General features: G+C 46.0%; 1 protein-coding gene across 1 annotated transcript; it reads right to left on the minus strand.

Moving 5' to 3' along the window:
• Positions 1 to 17: 17 nt before the first annotated feature.
• Positions 18 to 23,264, minus strand: Slc10a6 (solute carrier family 10 member 6). The gene is made up of 6 exons (XM_052735553.1): positions 22,217 to 23,264; positions 11,847 to 11,965; positions 11,102 to 11,190; positions 6,667 to 6,839; positions 3,608 to 3,765; positions 18 to 1,901 (listed from the first exon to the last, which is right to left on the minus strand). The coding sequence occupies exons 1-6, from the start codon at positions 22,768 to 22,770 to the stop codon at positions 1,723 to 1,725; spliced, it is 1,272 nt and encodes a 423-aa protein (XP_052591513.1). The 5' UTR covers positions 22,771 to 23,264; the 3' UTR covers positions 18 to 1,722.

Below are 23,264 nucleotides of genomic sequence, written 5' to 3' on the forward strand. Positions count from 1 at the left end.
GGACAACTGGCTTGGCACACAGTGACTAACACAAGATTCCATCCCAACCAGGCAGAAGGCGAGGACCAACGCCCCTAACACACATACACGAAACAAAAGTAAATGAGGACAGATTTTAAAAAGAGAATTTTAACACACTGCACCAAGAATGAGGGGTAGGCAAGTATTACATTCACAGAGGTAACAGAAAGGCATACAGGAAAACGTTTTTAATAATGTCAGGGTAGGGAGGTGTGGATTTTACTCATTGCCAGACACCACCTACCACAGGGGCATTAAATACCCCCTGCAGAGAGTAAACATCTGAAGAGGGGCCATGAGCTTCTCCACAGGGGGCATATGACTGTTCATAATCTGCATAAAAAAATAACATTCCAACTTCTGGTCTTTACAACATTTTCTAAAAGACTGATAAAGCTAAAATGTGTAGAAAATGTAAGTCTACAGTAACAGACATAATAAGGAAACCAAAGCTGAGAGAGCCTTGATGACACACAGGAAAAATGCAGCTGCCTAGATCACGGTAAGAGGGAAGTAGTCAGCACAGTGGATCACACTGCAGTTTTGAGCACTGGAGAGGCTGAGGCAGGAGGATTTTGGAAAGCTTAAAACCACCCTGGGCTACAATGTGAAATCCTGTCTTCAAAAAAGGCAAAATAAAAATAGCGTGGGGAAAAAAAGCAGGTCAAACACATAAAGAAGGAAATGAACATAAAAGTGTTCTAGTTCATGATTTTGATATAACTTTAATGAGACGTTTTCACAAATCAAAGGGAAGAAAAAAATCATTTCTGAACAACAGATTCAGATTGAACAACAGAGCCCTTCCAGGACAGAGCAATCTGTCCAAGATTTCAGGAGCAGTGGATCTGCCCAGTAGAGAACTGAAGGAAGGAGTCTACAGGACATGGGTGTGAGGGTCAGGGTTCACAGCAGCACTACACTGGAAGGTATCGAGATACCCACTAAGAAAGACGAGTTAAATAAATTACAGTCAGTCCTATATAACACAACACTTGAACGTAGCCACTGTTCTAAAGGATGAGGTAGGTAACACAGACAGGTGTATAAAGACATGTTCTGAGATACTCGTTTGTCGACAGTCAGAACACACAGGAAATAAGCTCCAAGCTTTTTAGATGATTTGGTGCACAGGATACTCAAGGATCATCTTTGCTGTTTTGGAGATTCTCGGCAAGTGCCATGAGTCTGTTTTGGAAATTTCAGGCACTTGTCTGTTCCTCTCTGGAATAGCTCAGATACTTACTTTTTAGATTCTTCACGTCTTCTTCAGATTTTCTCTAAGCTTGCATTACACACATAAACAAAATTGCAAGATACTTGACCCCTTAAAAATTGTGTTGCTGAAGCTCATTTTCTTTTAGTATCTCTTCCCTAGAACTCCAGAGTACCTGCTTGACGCCAAGAAGCCATGTGGATCTAGACCCGCTCCATCCTGCAGTGTGAGTGCTATCTCCATACACCACGTTCTCTCTCTTGGGTGTAAATCCACAACAGGAGGCCAGCTTCGCCCGGAGATGCCTACCGCTCACTGCCAGCCACCTTGCCACCATTTGCTGTCCCACAAGAGACAGGGACGAAAAACATAAGAATCCAACTCTCTGTTGCTTATCCACACAGTCCTGCCAATGATTGCACATCACAGTGAACATCTTTACTGGCCTGTTGTCTCCCACTAGTCACATGACGGAATGTGGCTGATTACTCAGCAACCCTGTGCTGCTGTTCTGGCTCTGATGGCCCCAGAGTTACAGCAGCGTCATCACCTTCCTCCAGGAAGGCACTGGTCTCTCGGGGCTTCTTCTCGTAGCAGACCTCAGGGCAATCGGGGTGCTGCCTCCTGTGTTTGCTCTTCTGCCTCCTCTTGTACACCTGATAGGCTAGGTGGAACAAACAAACAGCGTTAAAAATCACCTGAGCAAGGAGCACAGCTGGGGCACTGCTGTGTCCCCACACACTCATCTGTGCTTGGCGAGAGTTGCTTGGTTTGCGTGAGACTGTGTGGAAGCACGAGGGTGGGGCGGGGGGAGTGAGCCGAGAAAGCTCTGGAATGAAAGGGTGTGCCGCATCAGAATGCTTCTTTCCGGCTACAAGTGGGATTCCTTTATCAGATCTCTCAGAGCCTGTTCACTCAGTCAGTCAACAAACCCTTGTGGGGTGCTCACTGTGCATCAGGCACTTGTCCAAGTGCTAGGGCAGGAATGCAAAGAAGCTCAACATGGTGTTTCCTGAAAACTTTGGGAGCCGGGCGGTGGTGGCGCACGCCTTTAATCCCAGCACTTTGGAGGCAGAGTCAGGTGGATCTCTGTGAGTTCGAGGCCAGCCTGGGCTACAGAGCGAGATCCAGGACAGGCTCCAAAACTGCACAAAGAAACCTTGTCTCAAAAACAAACAAACAAACAAAAAAACAAAACAAACCTTTGGGTTTCAGAAACAGGAGCTTGTTCTAATAGAAGTATTTCGGTATCCCATGGGAAACCCCCAACCCCAGGTGCTCCTTACATCATTGTTATCACAGCATTAATTACATTGTTACAATAGCATATAATAGTCAGTATGAGTGGGGGTTAGTGTGAGAACAGGCCCCCAGGGCTCATGTATGTCAATGCTTGGTCCCCAGTGCCGGGTACTATAAACCTTAGGAGACAGAGCCTTGCTGGAGGAAATGCTTCACTGAGGACACAGTCTGAGGGTTTTCACAGCTTGACTCTGCTTCCTGCACTCCCTCTGCTTCCTGTGTGCAGTTGAAATATGTTCAGCCAGCCTCCGGCTCCCCTGCCTCCTTGCCATTATGTACACACTTTCTTCTCTCTGTCTCTCTCTTTCTCTCTGTCTCTCTCTCTCTGTCTCTCTCTCTCTGTCTCTCTCTCTCTCTCTCTCTCTCTCTCTCTCTCTCTCTGTCTCTCCCTCTCTCTCCTTCTCTGTCTCTCCCCCCCCCCCTCTCTCTTTCTCCTCACTCCCTCACTGTAAGCCAAAATGAGGTCTTTCTTCTATAAGTTGCTTTTGGGTACTGCATTTTATCACAGCAACAGAAAAGTATATTGTGTACAATCAATTTTTATCAGTAATCACGAACCTTACTAAAGCCTATTCCAGGGACCAAGACCAAAATAAATAAATGTATGTGTACATATGTGTATATATACCTTCTTGCAATTTACCTTTCATACATAAGGATTTAACCCCAAAGTAATGCATATTTGGCTGAGCAGGTAGGAGAACAGCATGTGTAGGCACATGTATGCATAAAATTTCAGGTTTGTATTTGAAAAATCCTTCACAGACGCTGAGCTCAGGTTGCAGTCCCTGCAGCCCAGAAGTAACTGAGCTCAATGCTCTGAGCAAGGCAGGACATAAAAGCTAGAGGGATGGTTTTTACAGTGTAGTTGTTTGTGGTTATAAGATCTCACTCAATGGCTTCTTAAGTATTTCCTGGGAAACATCCATTGCATGAAAGTATCCTGGCCTTATACTTCATGGTCCCCAAAAGTATGAGGCTAAAATTATATCACAAGAGCAGGACATACAGAGTAGGCTTGAAAATGTTAACAAGTCAGTTACTGGTGTGCAGAGGGAATTCACCTACCTGCGACAATGAAGAGCCCGTGCAGCACTTGGAAGAGTCCGTAGGCCAACGCAAAGTTAAACAGCTGGACCAGGTACTCGGCAGTGAAGGACAGCTGCAGCATGGCGATGCACAGCTGGATGTTCTGAGCTCCAGTCTCTATAGAAATCGTCCTGCACCTGGCAGTGAAGAGATTCAAGAGTCGTGAACTAGCAAAAAGAACGACCCTTGAGAGTGTTCCCTTTGAATAATGACAAGTATAAGCTATGGGCTCAGGCAACTGAAAGGATGTGTTCATTGACAGTTATTCCTGGGATCCCCTTCTGTATACGGCAAGGATGCCCTGTGGAATAGGGCCTCAAGAACCCTGGCCCAGGAATTGGGGTAGAAGGACGAGATGCACACCAGAAAAGACTCAAGAATGGTTTGCAACCATGCTCAGGGCCAGAAGATGCTACAGAAACTCAGCGAAGGGGCACAGTGGCTCCAGAGAGCTTGGCGGAGTTGTGATGCTACGAAGAGGTGAGCGACATCAGGGGAGTGTAACCAGGAAAGCTGCAGGCACAAGTGTGAGTGTGACTTCTTCAGGAGGCACTTCTCGCACTACAAGCCAGTTCGCATGCAGAGGAGGATTGGAGGAGACGGGAGTGGGAAACTGAGTCAGAGGTGTGAAACTGAATACACTAAAAAGCATACCAAAACTCTAGATGGAAAGCACACATCAGGGAAGATTGCTTCTGGTGAAAAGTTCAATAATAAATTTCTTTCGTTTCCTACCCTTTTACACCTGTGGCTTTCTACTCACAGATAATGGAATAAATCTGACTTGAACATGAAAAATGAGAGAGAAAGGAAGCAATGGCAGGAGCTTGGAGGGTGGATAGAGCAATTCCGTTTGTCTCCGGTTTGTAAGGCGCTGGCAGCCTTCATACATGAAGTCCAAAGGTGCTCAGGTGGAGCTCAGGTGGAGCTGGGATTCCATGTGGGGGCAACAAGGGCGTGAGATGGGCGGGAATACCTTTGAGTGGCAGGTTCTCTGACACACTGTGTCCTCCCACCTCCATGCAAAGTGCCCTTCCCTCAAACTTCCTAGCTCAGTGTCTTAACACTACAAAGCCGCAACCCACCTGGACCATTCACAGAGCAAATGCAGTTATCTCTGGGCCCATCTTTGTCAGGCTATGAAAAAGACCAGACAGCTGACAACATCTGGCCATAACAATTCTTACTCTCTTTCCAGATGCAGTCATCAATCTCCATCACTCAACAATCTATGCCCCTAACCATTGACCTTGGAAACAAACCCAGGTTCGAATCCAAACTCCACTTTCTAGCTATAGGAACTTGGTTATGTCCTAATCTTCTCTGAAGGTCTTGCTCATCGGTGGGGTAATCACAGCTACCTGTCAGGTCCAACAAGAAGAGAGCAGGGTGGGGCCTCACCCAGTGCCTGTGCAATGCTCAGTGGGGGATGGGGGTGGGTTGGGGGTGCAGTATGGGAGCAGCTCAAGAGCAAGCTGAGCTTTCCCCAGCAGGCTTTCGAATCCAGCACTTCCCTGTAATCACTCTCCTGATTCAAAAATAAATCCACTTACTGAAAAACAGAAACTATTCCCAGGAGATACGAAAGAACTGAAATCACCCTTAACTTCCCGGCTCAGAACTGCCATTTCTTCCAGTATTTTTCCATATTCTTTTTGCTTTTTTTCCACAAAGTAGAAATCAAAAATTTTAAACTAACATTCAGTTCTGGAGCATCGCCCAACATCATTGAGATTGATGCATGGTGCCTGTCACATGTCTGCAGCATAAATAAACATGACCCTGTTGTTAGATATTTAAATTGTTTCCATTTTTACCTTTAGAAAAGGGCACTGCAATTAGCATCTTATTATATCAATATTCATGTGTATATCTGATAGAGCTAGCTCTAGAATAGATTACCGATGTGTGTGGTGACACACACCTTTAATCCCATCACTCAAGAGGCTGAGACAGGAGGACATGGCGTTCAAGGTCAGCCAAGTCTGCATAGCAAGACCCTGTTCTCAACCAGAGTAAAAGTACTGAGTTAATAGCTAGAGCGCATGTGAGGCTGCCAATCCAGCACTAAGTTGCCTCTCAGAAAGTTATTGCTGGCTTCTGTCACCATTCCCCCTCATTATTATTTTATGGCATTCATCCCATGGCATGCATACCAACATGGAGTATTATCACTTTTCAGATTTTACAATATTTATAAATGTATACCCCAATCCAAATGATAAGATTTAAGACAAATTCCTGTAAGTATTATTCTTAACTAGTAATTCTTTAAAAATCTGGCACAATGAACAAGGATTTAACTTCTTAAAATTTACTCATGCCCTACTATGATCTCAATCCTACCACCTGTGCTGACAGTTTACATCAACTTGACACAAGCTAGAGTCATCTGAAGGGAGGAAAACTCAATTAAGAAAATGTCTCCACAAGATCCAGCTGTGGGGCATTTTCTTAATTAGTGGTTGATGGGGGAGGGCCCAGCCCACTATGGGAGGGACCATTTGGGCAGGTGGTCCTGGGCTCTGTAAGAAAGCAGGCTAAGCAAGCCACAGGGAGCAAGCCAGTAAGCAGCTCCCCTCCATGGCCCCTGCATCAGCTCCTGCCTCCAGATTCCTGCTCTGTGTGAGTTCCTGTCCTGACTTCCTTCAGTGATGGACTCCAGTGTGGAAGTGTAAGCTGGATAAACCCTTTCCTCCCCAGGTTGTTTTTGGTCAAGGTGTTTCATTGCTGCAATGGTAACCCTGACTAGATAAACCCCATCCATGTGGCTTTTGTCTACGTAAAGAATTACCACGAGCTTCCTGACCACAAGTGAAGCAAAACCCTCCTGTTTCCTGACACAGTGAGCAAAGCCTGGCGTGGCGTGTATTCAGTGCACCCGCCTCAGAGAAGCTTAGAGAGCCTGGCATGAATCAAAGAGGTAGAGTTTGTGTCTAGCATACACAGGTCTGACAATCGGAGTCCTGAACACACACACACACACACACACACACACACACACACACACACACCCCTTGTAGGTTATGTAACCATACCTTTGCCAAGATTGGTGGGTGAGGAATGCCAGCAGGAAGCCAGTGACGTGGCCGACCAAAGGAAAAATGAAACTGATGATCAGAAGAGTGACATCTGTATTCCATCCCTTCGCCAGGACCACACCAGTAACTGCCACCACCAGAAGAAGGATGCCGCCAGCAATGGCCCCGACCTACAGCAAAGCCACACGGTAAGTGCTGGGGAGTCACATCTGAGGTTCTGCCCTCCGTGATGCTCAGCACAGGTGTAAAGGTTTGAACTTCAGGCGTTCTAGAAGAACTCAGGTTGTCACATCAAGTTTCCTGTTAAAGTCCCCTTCCTTCCCTTATGCACAGGGGGTGTGTTCCCCAGTGCCCAGTGATAGAGTGAGTGCTGGGTCCTGTATAACACACAGTGCATATGCTCTTTCTTCTCAGGCATAACTGATGAAGTAGGTTAACAACTAAGAGTAAAATAACAGATGGGTTGTCTCTGACCAGGAACAGTGTATAACGGTACAAAAAACACACAGGCATAGTACATGCCAATAATAAATAGGAAATAACAGAAGTAATGAAAGGATTAGCTAACGCTGGTGCATCCTGGTGTCCTGTCTCTTACTGTGATCAAACACTCTGACCAAAAGCAGCTAGGAGAAAAGAGTTGATTTGGCTTACACCTCCAGGTCTCAGTCCATTCCTGAAAGAACTCAAGGCAGGAATCACAGGGAAATGCTATGATCTCAGCCTCGTGTTTAGCTTTCTTTCTTTTTAAAAAATATTTTTTAAATGTATATGTAATATACATTATATATTATATAAATACGTAATCTTTCATGGGAAAATGTTCAAGACTTTAAGATATTTTTAAACTAACCTCTTTTTTATTTATTGGAAGTTTCATACATGCATACAGTGGGCTCTAATCAAATCCATCCTCATCTTCTCTCTGCTTCTCTCTACCTTACTACCACTATTCCCTCCCAATTTCATGTGTTCTCTCCCTCTTTTTTTAACCCACAAGATTCAATTACAGCTGCCAGTGTGTGGAAAGGGAGGCAGCTACCCACTGGAGCATATGTCGCCTCTCAGGGGCTGAATCCCTGAAGCTCCCTCTCCCAGTTCTCCCAGCGAACTTTCTTACAGCCCAGGACTATCTGCCTAGGGATGGTGCTGCCCACAGTGGTCTGGACCCTCCCGCATCAATTAATAAGACAAACTCTACAGACATGCCCAAAGGCCAGTCTGATCCAGGAAACTCCTCAAGTGAGGCTTTCCTCTCAGATCAGAGAACTGTGTCAAACTGACAATGAAAGCTAATTAGATGCTAAAGAGAATGACTGTTTAAGATCTGCTGGTCTAGGAAGGGCTCTGCGGAACTGAAGGCGTCTTTAGAACTTGGGCCTGGTGTCGTACCTCCACAGCATTCACAGTTTGACGTGATGCTCGAAGGGACAATTCATGTTCTAAACAGGACAGGGCAAGATTTGATCACACTAAGTAATGCTGCCTGCCCACTTTAAAACACATGAGGTGTTTATTTCTGGAATTTACCGCAGACACCTGGACCCAGGGAAGGCCGACCGAATAGGAGGATGACTGCATCTAGGAAAACCCCAGCTCCAAGCTAGTCAAGAGACTGAACCCAGTTATAAATTAATGGGGTTGGTTGGACACGATTGTAATTCTTCCTACTTTAGGATCAGCGTATTTCCCCTTCAAGAAGCGAGCCAGAAAGACTTGGTTTTTATAAATAAGACGAAATTGTGAGCTAACTGGACTCTGACAATGTCTGCCTGTCTTAGTCTATTTCTAATGCTTACAAAGCGCTCTATAAAGAAGAGTTCGTTCAGCTCACAGTTCAGGAGACAGGAGCAATGGCGTCACTCGGCACTGATGAAGTGCCATGACGGATGGCATCACCACAGTGTAAGCGCACAAGAGTGGTAGACAGTGTGTGTGTGGAAGAGCTCGGGGACAGCGTCAGGCTTCCCTGCAGCAAGCCACCCTCACAGGCGCTAACCCACCACTCAAGGCCTCCCAACTCATGCCTTCCAAGAGCGATACTTTCATGACCTAGTTACCTTGTACAGGTCCCAGGAGCCCTAAGTGACACATTGAACCAAACCTGTCACCTCAGAAAGGGAAATGACAGCAGCAGCTGACGCCCCCCAACACCAAAGGCCCCTTTCCGGTAACTACCTGTTCATGGTCTGTCTTACCTGGCCCTCTACCTCACCATCCCCCTTTGAGCCACCAATCCCATCCTACTGCTTACACTCCTGCTTCTCTCTCCCAAAACAAAGATGTACCCATTTCCACTAGACAGTCTGAGCTCACAGTAAGGGGGAGGGATACTCTATCCTCTCTCACATGAGTACTGTCTCTGATTTTTGTGACTTAATGAAAACAAAATCTGGCTGGGAGCTATAGCATATATCTAGAACCCTAGCACTCAGAAGACAAAGGCAGGAGAGGATTACTACAAGTTCCAGGCCAGCCTGAGTCCAAGACAACCTGAGCTATACACAGTAACCTTGCCCACCAAAAAACAAAAACAAACAAACAAACAAAAAAAAAAAACCCAGCAGGGACGTGGGGTTCCCACCTAGCAGGAAATGCTGAAACACACATAAAGCTCTCACTATCAAAATCTCTTCTTTCTCTCTCAAAAGCGATGTCAAAGTTTAGCATCCATCGTGAGGACATTTCTGGGAAACTGTGTGAAACCCAAATGGGACCAAGGGTAGGAGATAACACATTGTATCAGGCCTGTTGGCACATGCCCCTGATCTTAGCTATTTGTGAAGCTGAGGCAGTGGGACCATGACCTTAGGCCAGCCTGTGCTGCACAGTGAGACCCTGCCTCAAAATAAATAAAAAACTCATTGGGCGGCGGTGGTGGTGGTACACACCTTTAATCCCAGCATTTAGGAGGCAGAGGCAGGTGAATCTCAGTGAGTTCGAGGCCAGCCTGGTCTACAAATCGAGTTCCAGGACAGCCAGGACTGTTACACAGAGAAACCTGGTCTCAAAAAACCAAATAAATAAAGAAACAAATAAATAAAAACACTAAAATAATGACTAAACTGTGGGCTCTAGTTTATGCATATCATTTAATATATTTTAGCATAAATCCCATATAACTGCTGAAAAACTTTGTTTGGTTGGGGGGGGACACTAGGAAGGGTCTCCTGTGGCCAGGCTGGGCTTGAATTTGTTATGTAGCAGAGATGACTTTGAACGTCTCATCCTCCTGCCTCCGTGCCCCACGGGCTGGGATTACAAGCAGGTTCCTCCACGCCTGACTTAAGAAAGGAGTTTTTAAACCTACTCTCTACAGATAACAAAACTGACATCCCGAAAATGTATCTGGTTTCTCACTGACATGGACAAAACCACAAGTACACAGAGAGGCTGAAATAGAGTGTTTTTAATTGTAGTTGTCCTTTAACGACCCTTTGAGAAAAATAATTAATGACAAAGTACTTGAAAAGAAAGTTTCCATAATCACGCTGTCCTCTTGTTCTGTAAACATTTCCCACTGGGGATGTTCTCCTTTTAAAGTGACAGTGATGAGTGTGGGAAGGAAGGGGCCATATCCCATGAGGACAACCCAGCGCTGCACACACACACACACACACACACACACACACACACACACGTGCACAACACGCGCGTGCAACACGGGCCTCCCTCACCTGTCCTCTCTCGCTCTCTTTGGATACTGTTCAACTGGGAACGCAGCCCATAGAGGCAGAGGGAGCTTAGACTGAACCAGACCATAAACTCCAAGCTGCAATAAACAGACATTTTTGCTGAACCTCCAATTAGCCCCCAAACGCTCGTTTCTTTATACATGTAAAATACAACTGAGATTCTTTTTTCAGTTTCAAAGAAAGAAGCATAAACCCGTGTCTCCCGAGGTGATTTTAAAAGCCATTTTAGCAAGAACACTTATGTCTCAAGTAGACAAGACAGCACCGTAAAGCACAGGAAGGTAGGATACCCAGGTTCCCACCATTCTGTGGCCACCCCTCCGTGCCTTTGGGATGATTTCATTCACACAGTGTCACCGATTACAACTCCAGTGGTGTGTGCCTGGGAATGCTTTGGCAAGACAACCCTTCATCCTGTTCTAAGAAATCACCCAGGATCCCACACACTGGGGCTCCATTGTGCACGCTGTAGGGAGGAGCTTCACCTTGCAAGTGCTTGTGGGAAGCCCAGGAGAGGGACAGGTCCTGGCCATCTCAGCCCATGTCAGGCCTGAGTGTTTCTGTCACTAAGAACATCATGTTTTGCAGGGTGTCACAAATGTGTGTGGGCCAATGGGAGGGACAAGGCATGGCGCCCAGCCAAAGGGCAGGAAACAGGCTGTACTGGGACAGCTCATTGGTTCAGCCTTTTAGTCTCTGCGTCTGGTGATGTGCTGTGTGGAGGAGGGGCTGCTGACCTTAAGAACGACTTTCGCTTGCTTTGGCCACCTATAATTCATATAGACACCGAAGGCCACAGGAACAATCAGGGACACAAGGGTAATTCCTAAAAAAGAAAGAAAATCTATCAGAAAGTGTCCCCTCTCCCCGAATGCCCCATACTTTCTCAGCAATTTCTATTGCTAGCAGTCAAGAGCTTTGAAAGACAGTATTTGTACGGTCTGTGCTACTCATAAATTCCATCACACCTGGGCCACCATTTCTCTCAGAATCCTCCGAAAATCAACCACAGGGACTTCAGAGATAACAGAAATATAATGGTTAGAGATGAGGGTGGTCCCTCTAAGTCTATGAAATTCCCAGCCAGGGAGCAGGGCTCATAAGAACATGCGCCATGGGTTGTGGACACCTAGCCATTGTGAGACACACTGTGTGAAACACATTGTGAGCTCAGCAAATCTCTCTTCTTCATAAACATCCTGCCTAGGGGATTTCACTACACCAGCAAAAGCTAGCACCTGGGGGTTAAGAGCCTAGATGCTAGAGTCAGAGTCCTGAGTTTAAATTTCAGTTCTACACAGCATGGTCTTTGTCAAGTTACTCAACCTCTTCAACCCTGAAAGTATACGAAGTAGAACTAGAGCTAGAAACTAATAGGATTGATTTGGACAATGCTAAACACCACATAAAGAAATTGGTAATTATCTATTATCTGCACAATCGCCATTGGTCTCTCCACTCTTACCCAAGCCCCATACAGACCTATGCTCTGGTATGGAATGGTAAGATTCTGTGTAAGGTTCCAGGACCAGGTGTAGAGGTAGAGGCAGAGGGGCATCATGCCCAGAGCAGCCACCGTGGAACAGGTTGTCATACTGATGCTGCAAGTAAAATGAAAATGCTTAGGAGGGAGAGCTAGAAACCGAGAACCAGGTCCTTACCTACTTTAATATGCAGTCTTGGGCCAGATGTGGTACCTCACGCCATTAATCCCAGCAGTGGATAGACAGAGGCAGGTGGATCTCTGTGAGTTCAAGGCCAGCCGGATCTACATAACAGTGAGACCTTGTCTCAAAAAAATTAAGAATTTGGTCTTTACCAAAAGCAATTCCTAGAACCCACTTTTTCAAAGCAACTCCAGGGCCCACTTCCTCAGAGATTATGTGGGATGCATTACTCAGAGCTCACTGCTCTCAGATCAAAGAAAGCATGCCAGAATTTATTAACCCCCTTTGGGGCTTGAATAAGTTAAACCTGTCTGGTGCAAAGTACTATTAAATACTAAGAAGCCATCCGAGCACCGAGTGAGATTCCCATTGGATACAGAAGAGCCTAGTCACTGACTCCCGACAGGGAACATTGGAAAGCATGAACCAACGTACAGAATCTGAGAGAGGGACTCCATGAGAGATGACAGAGTGAATTAAAATTCTCCTCCAAACAGACACTGTGCAACCTTCTGACTAGGAACAGGCATTGACTTGAAATGACTCTCAGTTCCACAGCACAGCTCCTCCCAAGTGAAATCCCGGCACCAAAAGGCTGGTATTTTCTGTTCGCTAGACACTTTCCCAAAGCTCGCATTTGCAGTGGGCTGCTCTAGATGTGGTCAGGCGCTTTGACGTCTCCTGAGAGCGTTGAGAGACAGATCTCACTATCACCTTTTTACACATTTACTTCTCCAGCCTCTTTCTGTCCTCCCCGCTGAATCGTCTGCCTTATCTGACCTTTTCTTCTTACCTAGGGGGAGCTCTTTGAAAATCGAGGTACATAACATGTGTGATTCAAATCTTTTTGATAAATTTACTGTTTATCTTTGACTTTGCTTGATGTTTCTCATAATTAAAATTTATATAGTTAAGGCTGTTGGGTATTTTTGCCAGGTGTGATAGCGTACCCCTTTAATCCCGGCACTTAGGAGGCAGAGACAGGCGGATCTCTGTGAGTTCAAGGCCAGCCTGGTCTACAGAGTGAGTTCCAGGCCAGTCAGTGCTACAAATCGAGACCCTGTCTCAAAAAACAAACAAACGAAACAACAAAGGGCTATTGTTCTCTCATGGCCTCTAAGTTTCTCATCTTGTGAAGATATCCTCCGTTCCTGGGGGCATTCAGACATCAGCCCTACATTTTTCTTCTTTATGGCTTGATAGTCTATGTTTATATTTTTAACTCATTTTACATTTCTATTTTATATGGTATAAGATATGAAGCTATTTTTGTCTTGAGAGGCAAGTGTGTGGCTACACTTTTCTCACAAAACTGAGGTACCTTCTTTATCATATACTAATTAAATGCCCAAGTTTATTCAAATAGTTTTGGAAAACTCTAATCTGTTTTGTTTTTTTTTTTCCTAAACTAGTACCAGACTTTCTTAACTAAATTGTCTCCATAAAATATAGGGTTGCTGGGCAATGGTGGTGCATGCCTTTAATACTTAGGAAGGAGAGGCAGGTGGATCTCTGTGAGTTAAAAGCCAACCTGGGCCGGGCGGACGCCTTTAATCCCAGCACTCGGGAGGCAGAGCCAGGCGGATCTCTGTGAGTTCGAGGCCAGCCTGGTCTACAGTGCGAGATCCAGGAAAGGCGCAAAGCTACACAGAGAAACCCTGTCTCGAAAAAACAAAACAAAAAAAAAAAGCCAACCTGGTTTATAGAGTGAGTTCCAGGATAGCCAGGGCTACACAGAGAAACCCTGTCTTGAAAAAAGAAATATATAGAGTCAATATTTCCACATAAATTTTCCTTTTCAAACTTTTTCATCTAAAAATAAAAAGAAATCTTGCATAGCATTCTTTTTTATTCTGTTCAGAGTAGTCTCTGGGGTTAATCCCCAACACCCAAAACAAACAAAGATGTCTTTTGCTAAGCTAGAAGAAGACCAGCGTTTTGCCACAGCTCTCAAGCTTGTTTCCATGGAGATGGTACCTAGGGAAGTTTTCCAAATACTTGACCAATGCTGTATGCCTTGGCTCTCTGCTTACCAAGTCCTGGAAGGAATTCTGCATTGCATCACTTTAATCTTGAATTATGGAGTCTGGAATGTTCCTCGCCACCCCCATATGGTTTTGGCTCCAGCAGGAAAAGAGTGAGATTCCTCACTTTAAAAAGCCAAATGTCAGCTAGGCTGTGAAACCTTGTCCCCAGTCTCCGTAGAATCATTTGATCCTGTGGTACATTTGATGGTGGCTGCAGAGGGGCAAGGGAAGCGCTGGTACTCTGCCGTCTGCCGTAAACACCAGCTGAGCTGGAGAAGCACAGAAACTGCCTGATGTATAATGGGAAGCCACGCCTTCCAGTGCCTGCCAAGAAATTCCGATGCGGCATCAACAGAGGATGTGGCTAGCTGCATCCCTCCACTGTTCACATGGTGGAAAATCGCTGGCATTATCTGACCTCAACAGAGCAAGATTCCACTCGCACAGGGAAGAATGGCACCATCAGCTATTGCAGAGAATAACGAGACAGGTTCAGCAGGACTGGACAAACAGGTAAATCCTGAACCTCCCTTACAGCAAGCAAAGGGCATCCACACATTCCACCAAACGGTGGTAGTCAATAGCATTCTGCATTTGGGACTTAAGTTATTCAAACGTTATTTTAATTCTAAACCCAAAAAATCAAGGACTCCAATTCTCCAAATTAAAGGCATATCTGTAAAAGAAGAAATCTGGTTAGCCAAATGGACACCAGTGTGCCGTAAGATCACATCCATAGAAACCATCCTAGGACGGAGTTCACAGCGAGCGTTTATTGAGTACTGAGTACTGCAAGCCACATTTTGTACCTCAAACTTCCATATGTTTTTTTTTTTTTTTTTGCTTCTCACTTTTTACAGTAACTGTGCAGATATTATTTCTATCTTGATAACAAATCAATTAACGTATTACTTGAATCTGGGATGCCCCCCAGTAGGCTCATATTTTAAAGACTCAGAACCCAGTGGCTTGTGCTACTAAGTTAAATGTTATAGAGCCTTTGGAAGCTGAGGTCTGAACTGAGATGTAGCTCAATCAGTAGAGTGTTCAACTTAGCTTGCAAGGAGCTCTGGGTTTGATCCCCAGCACTGCATGAAAATAGGCATGGTTTCGCACGTCTGTAATCCCAGCACTTGGGAAGTCAAGAAGGGAAGATCAGAAGTCCAACGTCATCTTCGTCTACATAGCAAGCTCTAAGCCAGCCTAGGTTGCATGCTTCTGTCTGGCAGAGGTAGGTCATGCGGGGCAGTCCTTTTGAAATTCTTCTACCCATCTCTGGTTGCCAGCCTTGTCTTTGTTCTCTGGTCTGCACCCCATGACCTGCCGTTGCCCCATGTCCCTGCCATGCCTTCCGCAGAATGACGGACTGACATTTCCCTGACACCGTGAGCTAAAATAAAGCTCTTCTCCCTTGAATTGCTTCTGTCAAGTATTTTGTTACAGTTTTAAGAAAAGCAACAACACAAGTTCAATCTCAGCTCTCTCCAAAAACCTGAAGTGCCGAAGGCTAGACCAGGTCAGATCCAGAGGCCGAAGGCCGACAGTCCCCACTAGACCAGGTCAGACCTGAGGAATCACATACTATTTCTAAAGTCTTTGCCAAGGACCGAGGACTTCAGTTCGGAGGAGAAAACCAGGCATGGGAATGCATGCCTGTAATTGCAGGACTCAGGGGGGGGGGTAAAAGGGGGTCAGAAGTTCAAGGTCATCCTTGGCTATGTTTCAAGTTTGAAGCCAGCCTGGGCTACATGAGACCTGTCTCAAAAATAAACAAATATAGAAATGGAAGGAAGCTCAAGAGGACTTCACTGGTCAAAGTTGTCACTACCACTAGTGTCCAGAGCCTTTTTCTGCAATTACAGATATACACATACATCCTCCACAGATATCGAGAGGTTGTGCGAGCTGTCCCGAATTGCATTAATAGACAGTTTTCATTTGGGGGAAAGCTATTATAGTAACACTGGCAAAGCCCCTGTCACTGTGTCACTCACTCACCTTTATCAAGGCCCTGCCACCACCAGGCTGGCACCGAGCATACATGAACAAGCGTCAAGTAATTGACAGATCTGGGAGATGAGGCTAGCAAGTTGTACAGTTGCAAGACCTTCTAGCAGGTGACCCAAAACTTATATATTTGGCATTCTGGGGACAGAGAACAGGCAGCTCCATCAGACAGTCTCAGATGGAATGTTAAAATTAGGAGGCAAAGGCAAGCGGATCTTTATACATTGGAGGCCAGCCTAGTCTACACAATGAGCTTAGGGCAGCCAGAGCTACACTCTCCAGCCATCTCAAAAAGAAAAAGGGAGGGACGGGTAGGAGAAGCTTGGGTTCTATCATTCCTTTCTCGTCCCTTTCCCATGGTTCTTAGAAAACAACTGCTCAGATCGACTCAAGCACACATCCAAGCTGGAAAGCCGGAAGTAAGGACACTTGGATACCCATTTCATGCCACATTATTCACAGTAGTCAAAGGTGGCATGTGCTGGTAACCCCAGCACTCAGGATGACAGAGGCAGGAGGATCCAGGCCAGTCTGGCTGCCATACTGAGTTCTAGGCCAGGCAGGACTACATAGTGAGACCTCATCACAAACAAGAAACAAAAGTTAGAAACAGCTCAGTGGCCACTGGGGAGTGATCAGGCAAAGCAGGACACGCACAGTGGATAGCACTCAGCATCAAACAGAAGAGGAGTGCTAACAGAGCGCTCTGAGGAGGAGGACCCCGGAGGGTGTTATGTCAGTTAAGTAACCAGACCCCAAACGTCGTGTGAGTCACATACATCCGAGGAGTCAAACATGAGACATAAAGCAGAATGGCTGTGTAAAAACGTGAATGTTCTTAATGCCACTTGATATTGCTCCAATGGTACATTTTATTGTGTGTATTTTATAATGATCTAAAGATAAAAGAGAACCTCAGAGAGTCCTTTACCAAAATAGGAGCTGAGAGCCGGGCATGGTGGCCCGTGGCTGTGATTCTAGCTCTTGGGAGGCAGGAGCAGGAGGACTAGGAATTTAAAGACATCTTTAGCTAAATGGAGTTTGAGGTCAGCCTGGGCTCCATGAGCTCCTGTCTCACAACAAATCAAAACAAATATGGAAACTGAGGTGCAGTGAGATCAACGGCTCCATGGTGTTCAGCAACTTGAGCAGACACAGGGCTCTAATGCCTGCCCCACAGATGACAGGTCAGCTGTCGGATTATGAGAGGTCTAAACTACACACACACACACACACACACACACACACACACACACACACACACACACACACACACACCAAACAAATAAATATAAAAAGAAAAAGTGGAGACATTGCAGCATAGATAATTTCCGCAACCTGCCCAGATGACTCTGCCAGTCAGTGATGCATCCTGTTACTGTGTCCTGCATGGTGCTCTTAACTCCTGCATGGCACTGCCTAGTTCTTGAGCTCTCCCCTCAAAAGCAAGAATCTGCCCATCTAAAACAGAGCATACTGCAGGAAATGTTACCAATTCCTTATCCATGCTCTCTGCAATGTGACTCTGTAGTCCCGCCCATGGAGGGGCCAGCCAGCACCCCCACCCCTGAACCAGGCTGGTCTCTCTGTTTGCATTGGTATTGTATGTGAGGGAACAGACAGTGAGCAAGGTTCAAACTCGGGCCTTACAACGCTTTGCATGCTTCCTCTTTCAGAATCCTGTGAGCAGATCTGGTGGGTCTAAACACACACACACACACACACACACACACACACACACACACACACACAGAGACAGAGACAGAGAGACAGAGAGACAGAGACGGGTCAAGAGTGCATGTGGACAATAACCAAGTTGTCTCCCAGCTGAAGCGATCAGTCCACATCTGACTAATCCCCAATGACTCGAAAGGGTCCAGCAAAAAACGCTTGGCCGCTCAGCCAGGCCCTGGCACACTGCGCCTAAGCTTTTTGTACGTATCAGCCAATTTCTTTCTAGACCAATTAGGGAGAATCGTACCGTGGCTGGAGCAGACAGATCAGGCCAGCTAGCACCGAAGGATATTTGAAGACCATGGGCAAATGGAAATGAGAAAACCAGGGTGTGTTTAGTGAACAATAAGTATTTCGTTTTGCTGGAGGCCACTTTCATCTAAGAAGTCGGTGGGAAATAAACCTGGAGAGCTGAGGTAAACTGGTCACTTCGGGAAGCGCTGGGATACGGCGGCGTACATATGTCAGTACCATGATGGAAGTGTTATCATTTCCAACTACGAGAATGGAAGCCGGCCTCTCTGCTCCTTCTCTTTCCACGAACAGCCATATCTTCTCGGGTAGTGCCAGTCTCAACCAAGACACGTGGTAAAGGTCAGAGGGAACTGATTTGACCATACCGGGCTCCTGGTCACCGGGGCTGTCTTCAACCTTGGCAAAGCAGATATTGTTGCCATCAGTGACCCCTCCATTGAACTCAACTACAAGTCTGCATGTTTCAGTGTGAGCCCACGTAAAGAGGGCCACAGCACAGCCAAAGCTGAGAAAATGAGCCTTGTCATCATGGGAAGGCCATCTCCATCCTCCAGGAGTGACACTCCTCCAACATCAAACGGGGCGATGCTGGTGTCTTCACCACCATGAGGAAGGCTGGGGACCACTTGGAGGGTGGAGCCGGGACAGTCGTCATCCTCTTCAATGGACGCCCCCGTGTTCGTGATGGGTGTCAGCAGGCCCATCACCCTCAATAACCACTTTTGTCAAACTCGTTTCCTGGTATGACAATGAATTTGGCAACAGCACCTGGGTGGTGCCTCTCACAGTCCTCATGGCCTCCAAGCAGTAAGAATCCCCAGGCAACCCAACCCCAGCAAGAACATGAGAGGGAGAGAAAGGCCCTGAGCTGTGCGGGAGTCCCTGCCCCAATTCAGGCCCCACTCCACCTAGCATCTCCCCTCCTGAGTTCCATCCCACACCCCCCAGAAGAAGGGGAGGGGCTGAGGGAACCCTACTTTCTCCAACACTGAGTACCATCAATGAAGTTCATGAACAAGAGAGGGACCCGCTGTTGGGGACTGCTTTCTCTATTTTCAACAAAATGATAACAGAGAGTCTGAGTGTGGAGAGAGCACTGTGAAGATGTAGCTATCGGCCATGAAAGAATTCACTAGGGCCTGACCCCAGGAAGCACGAGTGGGGGATGACAGGAAGCCAGAGCTGAGAACAGCTCAGCGAGAGGGTGGGCCTGGCAGTGGGCTGGGGGACAAAGGAAGGAACAAGACGTTAGGGGAGGAGAAGACAAGGTGAGGAGCCCAGGGCCCTGGGAAGGCACCTGGCACCGTCATGCCATGTGTGTGGACACCTGCTCAAGTCCAGAACACCTGTTTAAGGTGGACAGGTGAAAAACCACATCCAGACTGATAAAGGAGGCAAAGCAACAGAACCGTACTTGGGGTCATCTCTAAGAGCTTTGCCTCAGTTTCCCCGTTTGTGAAGTAAAGATGTGGGATTGAGCACACTTCGATTTCATCCAGAATGACTGTCAATGACTGGCCACTGAGTTTTACTCCATGTGGTTTTTGTTGGTAACCAGTTGTGAAGCAACGTACTGAATACGGGTGTTGTTCCACTCATTAAGACAGAATATTCTATTTGAAACTTGAACTGAGATTTAAGCATTTATTAGTGTCACATCCACAAGCATTTAAAAAATTCTCGGGGAGGATTATTCTCAGCTCAAGGCCAGCCTGGACAACACAGAAAGGCCCTATCTCAAAAATACAAAAATAAATATTATTTTATTCTTATCACTTACTTTGTGTTGTTTGTGTTTGTGAAACTTAAAATCATACTTTAGAAAAGGAAAAGCACAGGATGGGGGCACTCAGTGGCGAAGTGCTTGCCAAGAAAGAAAGAAGCAAAGCAGCTAACATTTATTGCATGTCTACTGTGTGCCCGGCTCTGTGTCACATGTGTACATGTGTATGTATTCTCAGGCAAGTTACTATGGTCAATATTTAAATGCTAGGGCTAAGAGATGGCTCAGCTGTCAAGAGCACTAGCTGCTCTTCCAGAGGACCCAGGTTCCACCCTCAGCACCCATATGGCAGCTCACAGCCAGCTATAACTCCAGTTCCAGGGGATCTGATGCCCTCTTTGGGTCTCATCGGGCACCAGACATGCATGTGGTACACAGACATACATGCAAGCAAAATACTCACAAACACTAAAATAAATAAATCCTTTTTTTTTTTAAGTTTAAAAACTGATTAACCAGGAGCGATGACACATGCCTTTAATTTCAGCATTTGGGAGATAGAGGCAGCACATCTCTGAGTCTAAGGCCAGCCTGGTCTACAAAGGAAGTTCCTAGACAGCAGGGCTACACAGAGAAACCCTGTCTTAACAAGAAAGCTGATTGAGGACAGAGTGGGTGGCAGACATGGTGGTGTATACCTGTAATCCCAGCACCAGGACACTGAGGGCAAAAGGATCAGGAACTCAGAGCCACCCCAGGCTATGTGAGACTTTGTCTCAATAAAACAAAATCAGAATAAATAAAAGAGATAAGGTTGGTAATAAGAAACAAAATGGCCTTTATCTTCCACACACACTCTGTTCGTTGGCGTTTCCGTGACAATGCTGATGAGTCAAGGGTGTTGGTAATAAATATTCTCTTTCCCAGAACAGAAATGTTTCAGAACGCTGCTAAAGACCTCTGCTCATACTCCAAACAGATGACGCGGTTATGCGGCCAAATGTCATGGAAAAAAACTGCCTAAGTTACAAACAGATATAAACCAGATGTGAATTCCAGTGTGAACTCTGCTCTTCTCCTTGTGGCTGTTGTTGAGCTACTTAACCAACTTGAATCATTTTCTCAGAATAATGAAAGGCCACTTACAAGGTGACTATGAGAACCCAGGAGAGAAGATAGAGCCCAGACCTCCCCGGTACCTATGAACACTAGTCTCCTTTCTTTCCAGAAATCCTTGGGACCCAGACTTCATGACTGTCATGTGAGCATTAATGGACAGCTTCGCTGAACTTCAAGTAGTGGCATAGGAGTGGAGATACAAAACTATCAAGAATTTTTTTCAAGTCTCTCGTAAGTGGGTAACTAATAGGCATCGTCATACAAGAGTTAATTACGTGCTGTCTATGTGGTAAGCACCCATTAAAATGTATAGGTAAAAAATCTGCTTGATGCACTAAATACTCGGTACATGCAAGAGAACTAGAAATGAGACCTGAAGCTGACTCACGGAGGTCAACTCCCACTTCGGTCATCAAGTCTGAATCACTGATTGACTCATTCATTCATTCACTCATTGTACAGTAAATCTCAATTAAATGGCATACGCATGCAAAGATTTAAATTTATATGGAATATTTTCCCTAGGCAGGATGCAAACGTGTGTTTATGAGCAAAAAAAAATCTAGAAAGACTATTGTTTTTAACTCTATTTTCCCCCAATACTGACTCATCAATTCTTTCTTCAAATGTTATACTTCTCATCAAAACATTTGACCCCAAAATTGTGTGATTCATTCACCACTGTTAAAATGTGAATACATGATAAAGTTTAATTTCTCCCGGAGTATTTATCTACCCATAAGTAGGCATAAGCTCTGGCTTAAACCTAAAGGAGCAAAGGTAACAAGACAGTTCATCATCCTGAGAGCTCCGTGGCGCTCCCAAAATCAGTCGTGGCTATCAGCTGCCCCGGAGTCCTTCAGGCAGTCACTTAAAATGTTGCTTCATAAGAAGGATAGTCTGGAAACCCTGCTGAGAGCCATGTGGGCAAAAGAGACAAAACGAGAGAGCCACCTGGGCTTTGTTCTGGTTACATATCCTGTTACTATTACCATCAGTATCTTTAGCTATATGGGGTTATTGGTGATGTCCTGGGAAATGATGGTTAGAGTTGCCAACAGGCATAGAATGAGTTCCTGCTTAGGAAACGTAGTTGCTGCACATGAACCAAGTCCCACCCATCACTCAGGATAGAAAAGGCTGTCGGAAAAAAGCAGAAGCTGCTGGCAGCAGAGTGAGCTTGGAGCTGAGAGAGGTGATGTTTGTAGTACTTCCCCTCAGAGCACCCAGAGGTTGCAAGATTTTTTTAAAGCACAGAAGTGCCCTTGACTCCCAGGCAGAGACAGGGAAACCCTGCAGAGCTTCTCTCCTGTGACTTACCTGAGATCCATATCTCCGTCCACCCAGAAGGTGAGAACATTTGAGATGGTGCCCCCAGGGCAGCACCCCATGATGAGGACAGCGATCGCTTGGAATGGTTTCAGAGAGAAGCCAAGGGCCAGCAGATAGGCCGTCAGAGGCATGAGTCCAAACTGGCAGAGCAGTCCCACTGCGATGCCCCAGGGTCTTCTGAGGTGTGACCACAGCTTCTGAATCTCCACAGAGCATCCAAAAGAGAACATGACCAGACCCACCATCACGGCTGACACCACGGTGAAAACAAGCTTCAGGGTCCCATGGCCCTCGACTTCCACTGGCAGCTCTTCCTCCATGCTGTTGGCAGGGCAGACAGACTTGCTGGAACAGTCTGCTCTCATCTGATCTCGTGAATTAGGCAGCAGGAGCACAGCGGAGCATCGACAGCAGACACTGGGCAGGTCTATCCGGACACATTTCCTAACAGTGCAACAAAGTGACGCCGGAGAATCCTTCCAGTCGCTATTGGCCAACCACATGATTCGCCCTAATCTGATCAAGTTATTCACAAGTGACATTGTAAGAGTAATGTGGTCAGGCAGGAAACACAGCAAAGTATGGCAAGCCCAGGTTTCCACTCTCTTCTTGCTAATAGTTCAAGGGCTGGGAATGAGACAGGCACACATATTGTCGAGTGGAATGACTGGCCCATGTTGACAACATCACATTGTGTTCTAGGGAAGTAGGCCAGATGCCAAGACATCGTTTCTCCGAATTCAGTAGGGATTTCAAACAGCCAAGATGCAATGTTCTGTGGACGGAATGACTAAGCCAGGGAAAAACAAAGAGCTGTGCCGAAGCCACGCCTCGCTGCACTCACAAGGCATTTCAGACACTAAAGTGAGGCGAGCAGTCTGGAAAATGTCAAAGGGGCTGAGGATAATTTCAAGAGATTTTAAATTGGCCTCTTCTTTTTCTTCTTGTTACTCCTCTGAGGACTTGTGTCTAAAGCCAATAATTCATCACCTGCAAGAATAAAATGGTATCAAGCACTTCGTCGTGTCTCATAAAA

This window comes from Peromyscus californicus, unplaced genomic scaffold (genome assembly GCF_007827085.1).
Source record: "Peromyscus californicus insignis strain IS unplaced genomic scaffold, ASM782708v3 Scaffold_13__1_contigs__length_99412109, whole genome shotgun sequence".
Lineage (NCBI taxonomy): Eukaryota > Metazoa > Chordata > Mammalia > Rodentia > Cricetidae > Peromyscus > Peromyscus californicus.

Coding starts and splice junctions, on each gene's coding strand:
- Slc10a6 (XM_052735553.1), bottom strand. CDS start 22,770: ATGTCACTTGTGAATAACTTGATCAGATTAGGGCGAATCATGTGGTTG. Junction 11,966..22,216: donor GACGGAGATATGGATCTCAG/GTAAGTCACAGG, acceptor TTTTACTTGCAG/CATCAGTATGACAACCTGTT. Junction 1,902..3,607: donor CGGGCTCTTCATTGTCGCAG/GTAGGTGAATTC, acceptor TGTTCCACCTAG/CCTATCAGGTGTACAAGAGG.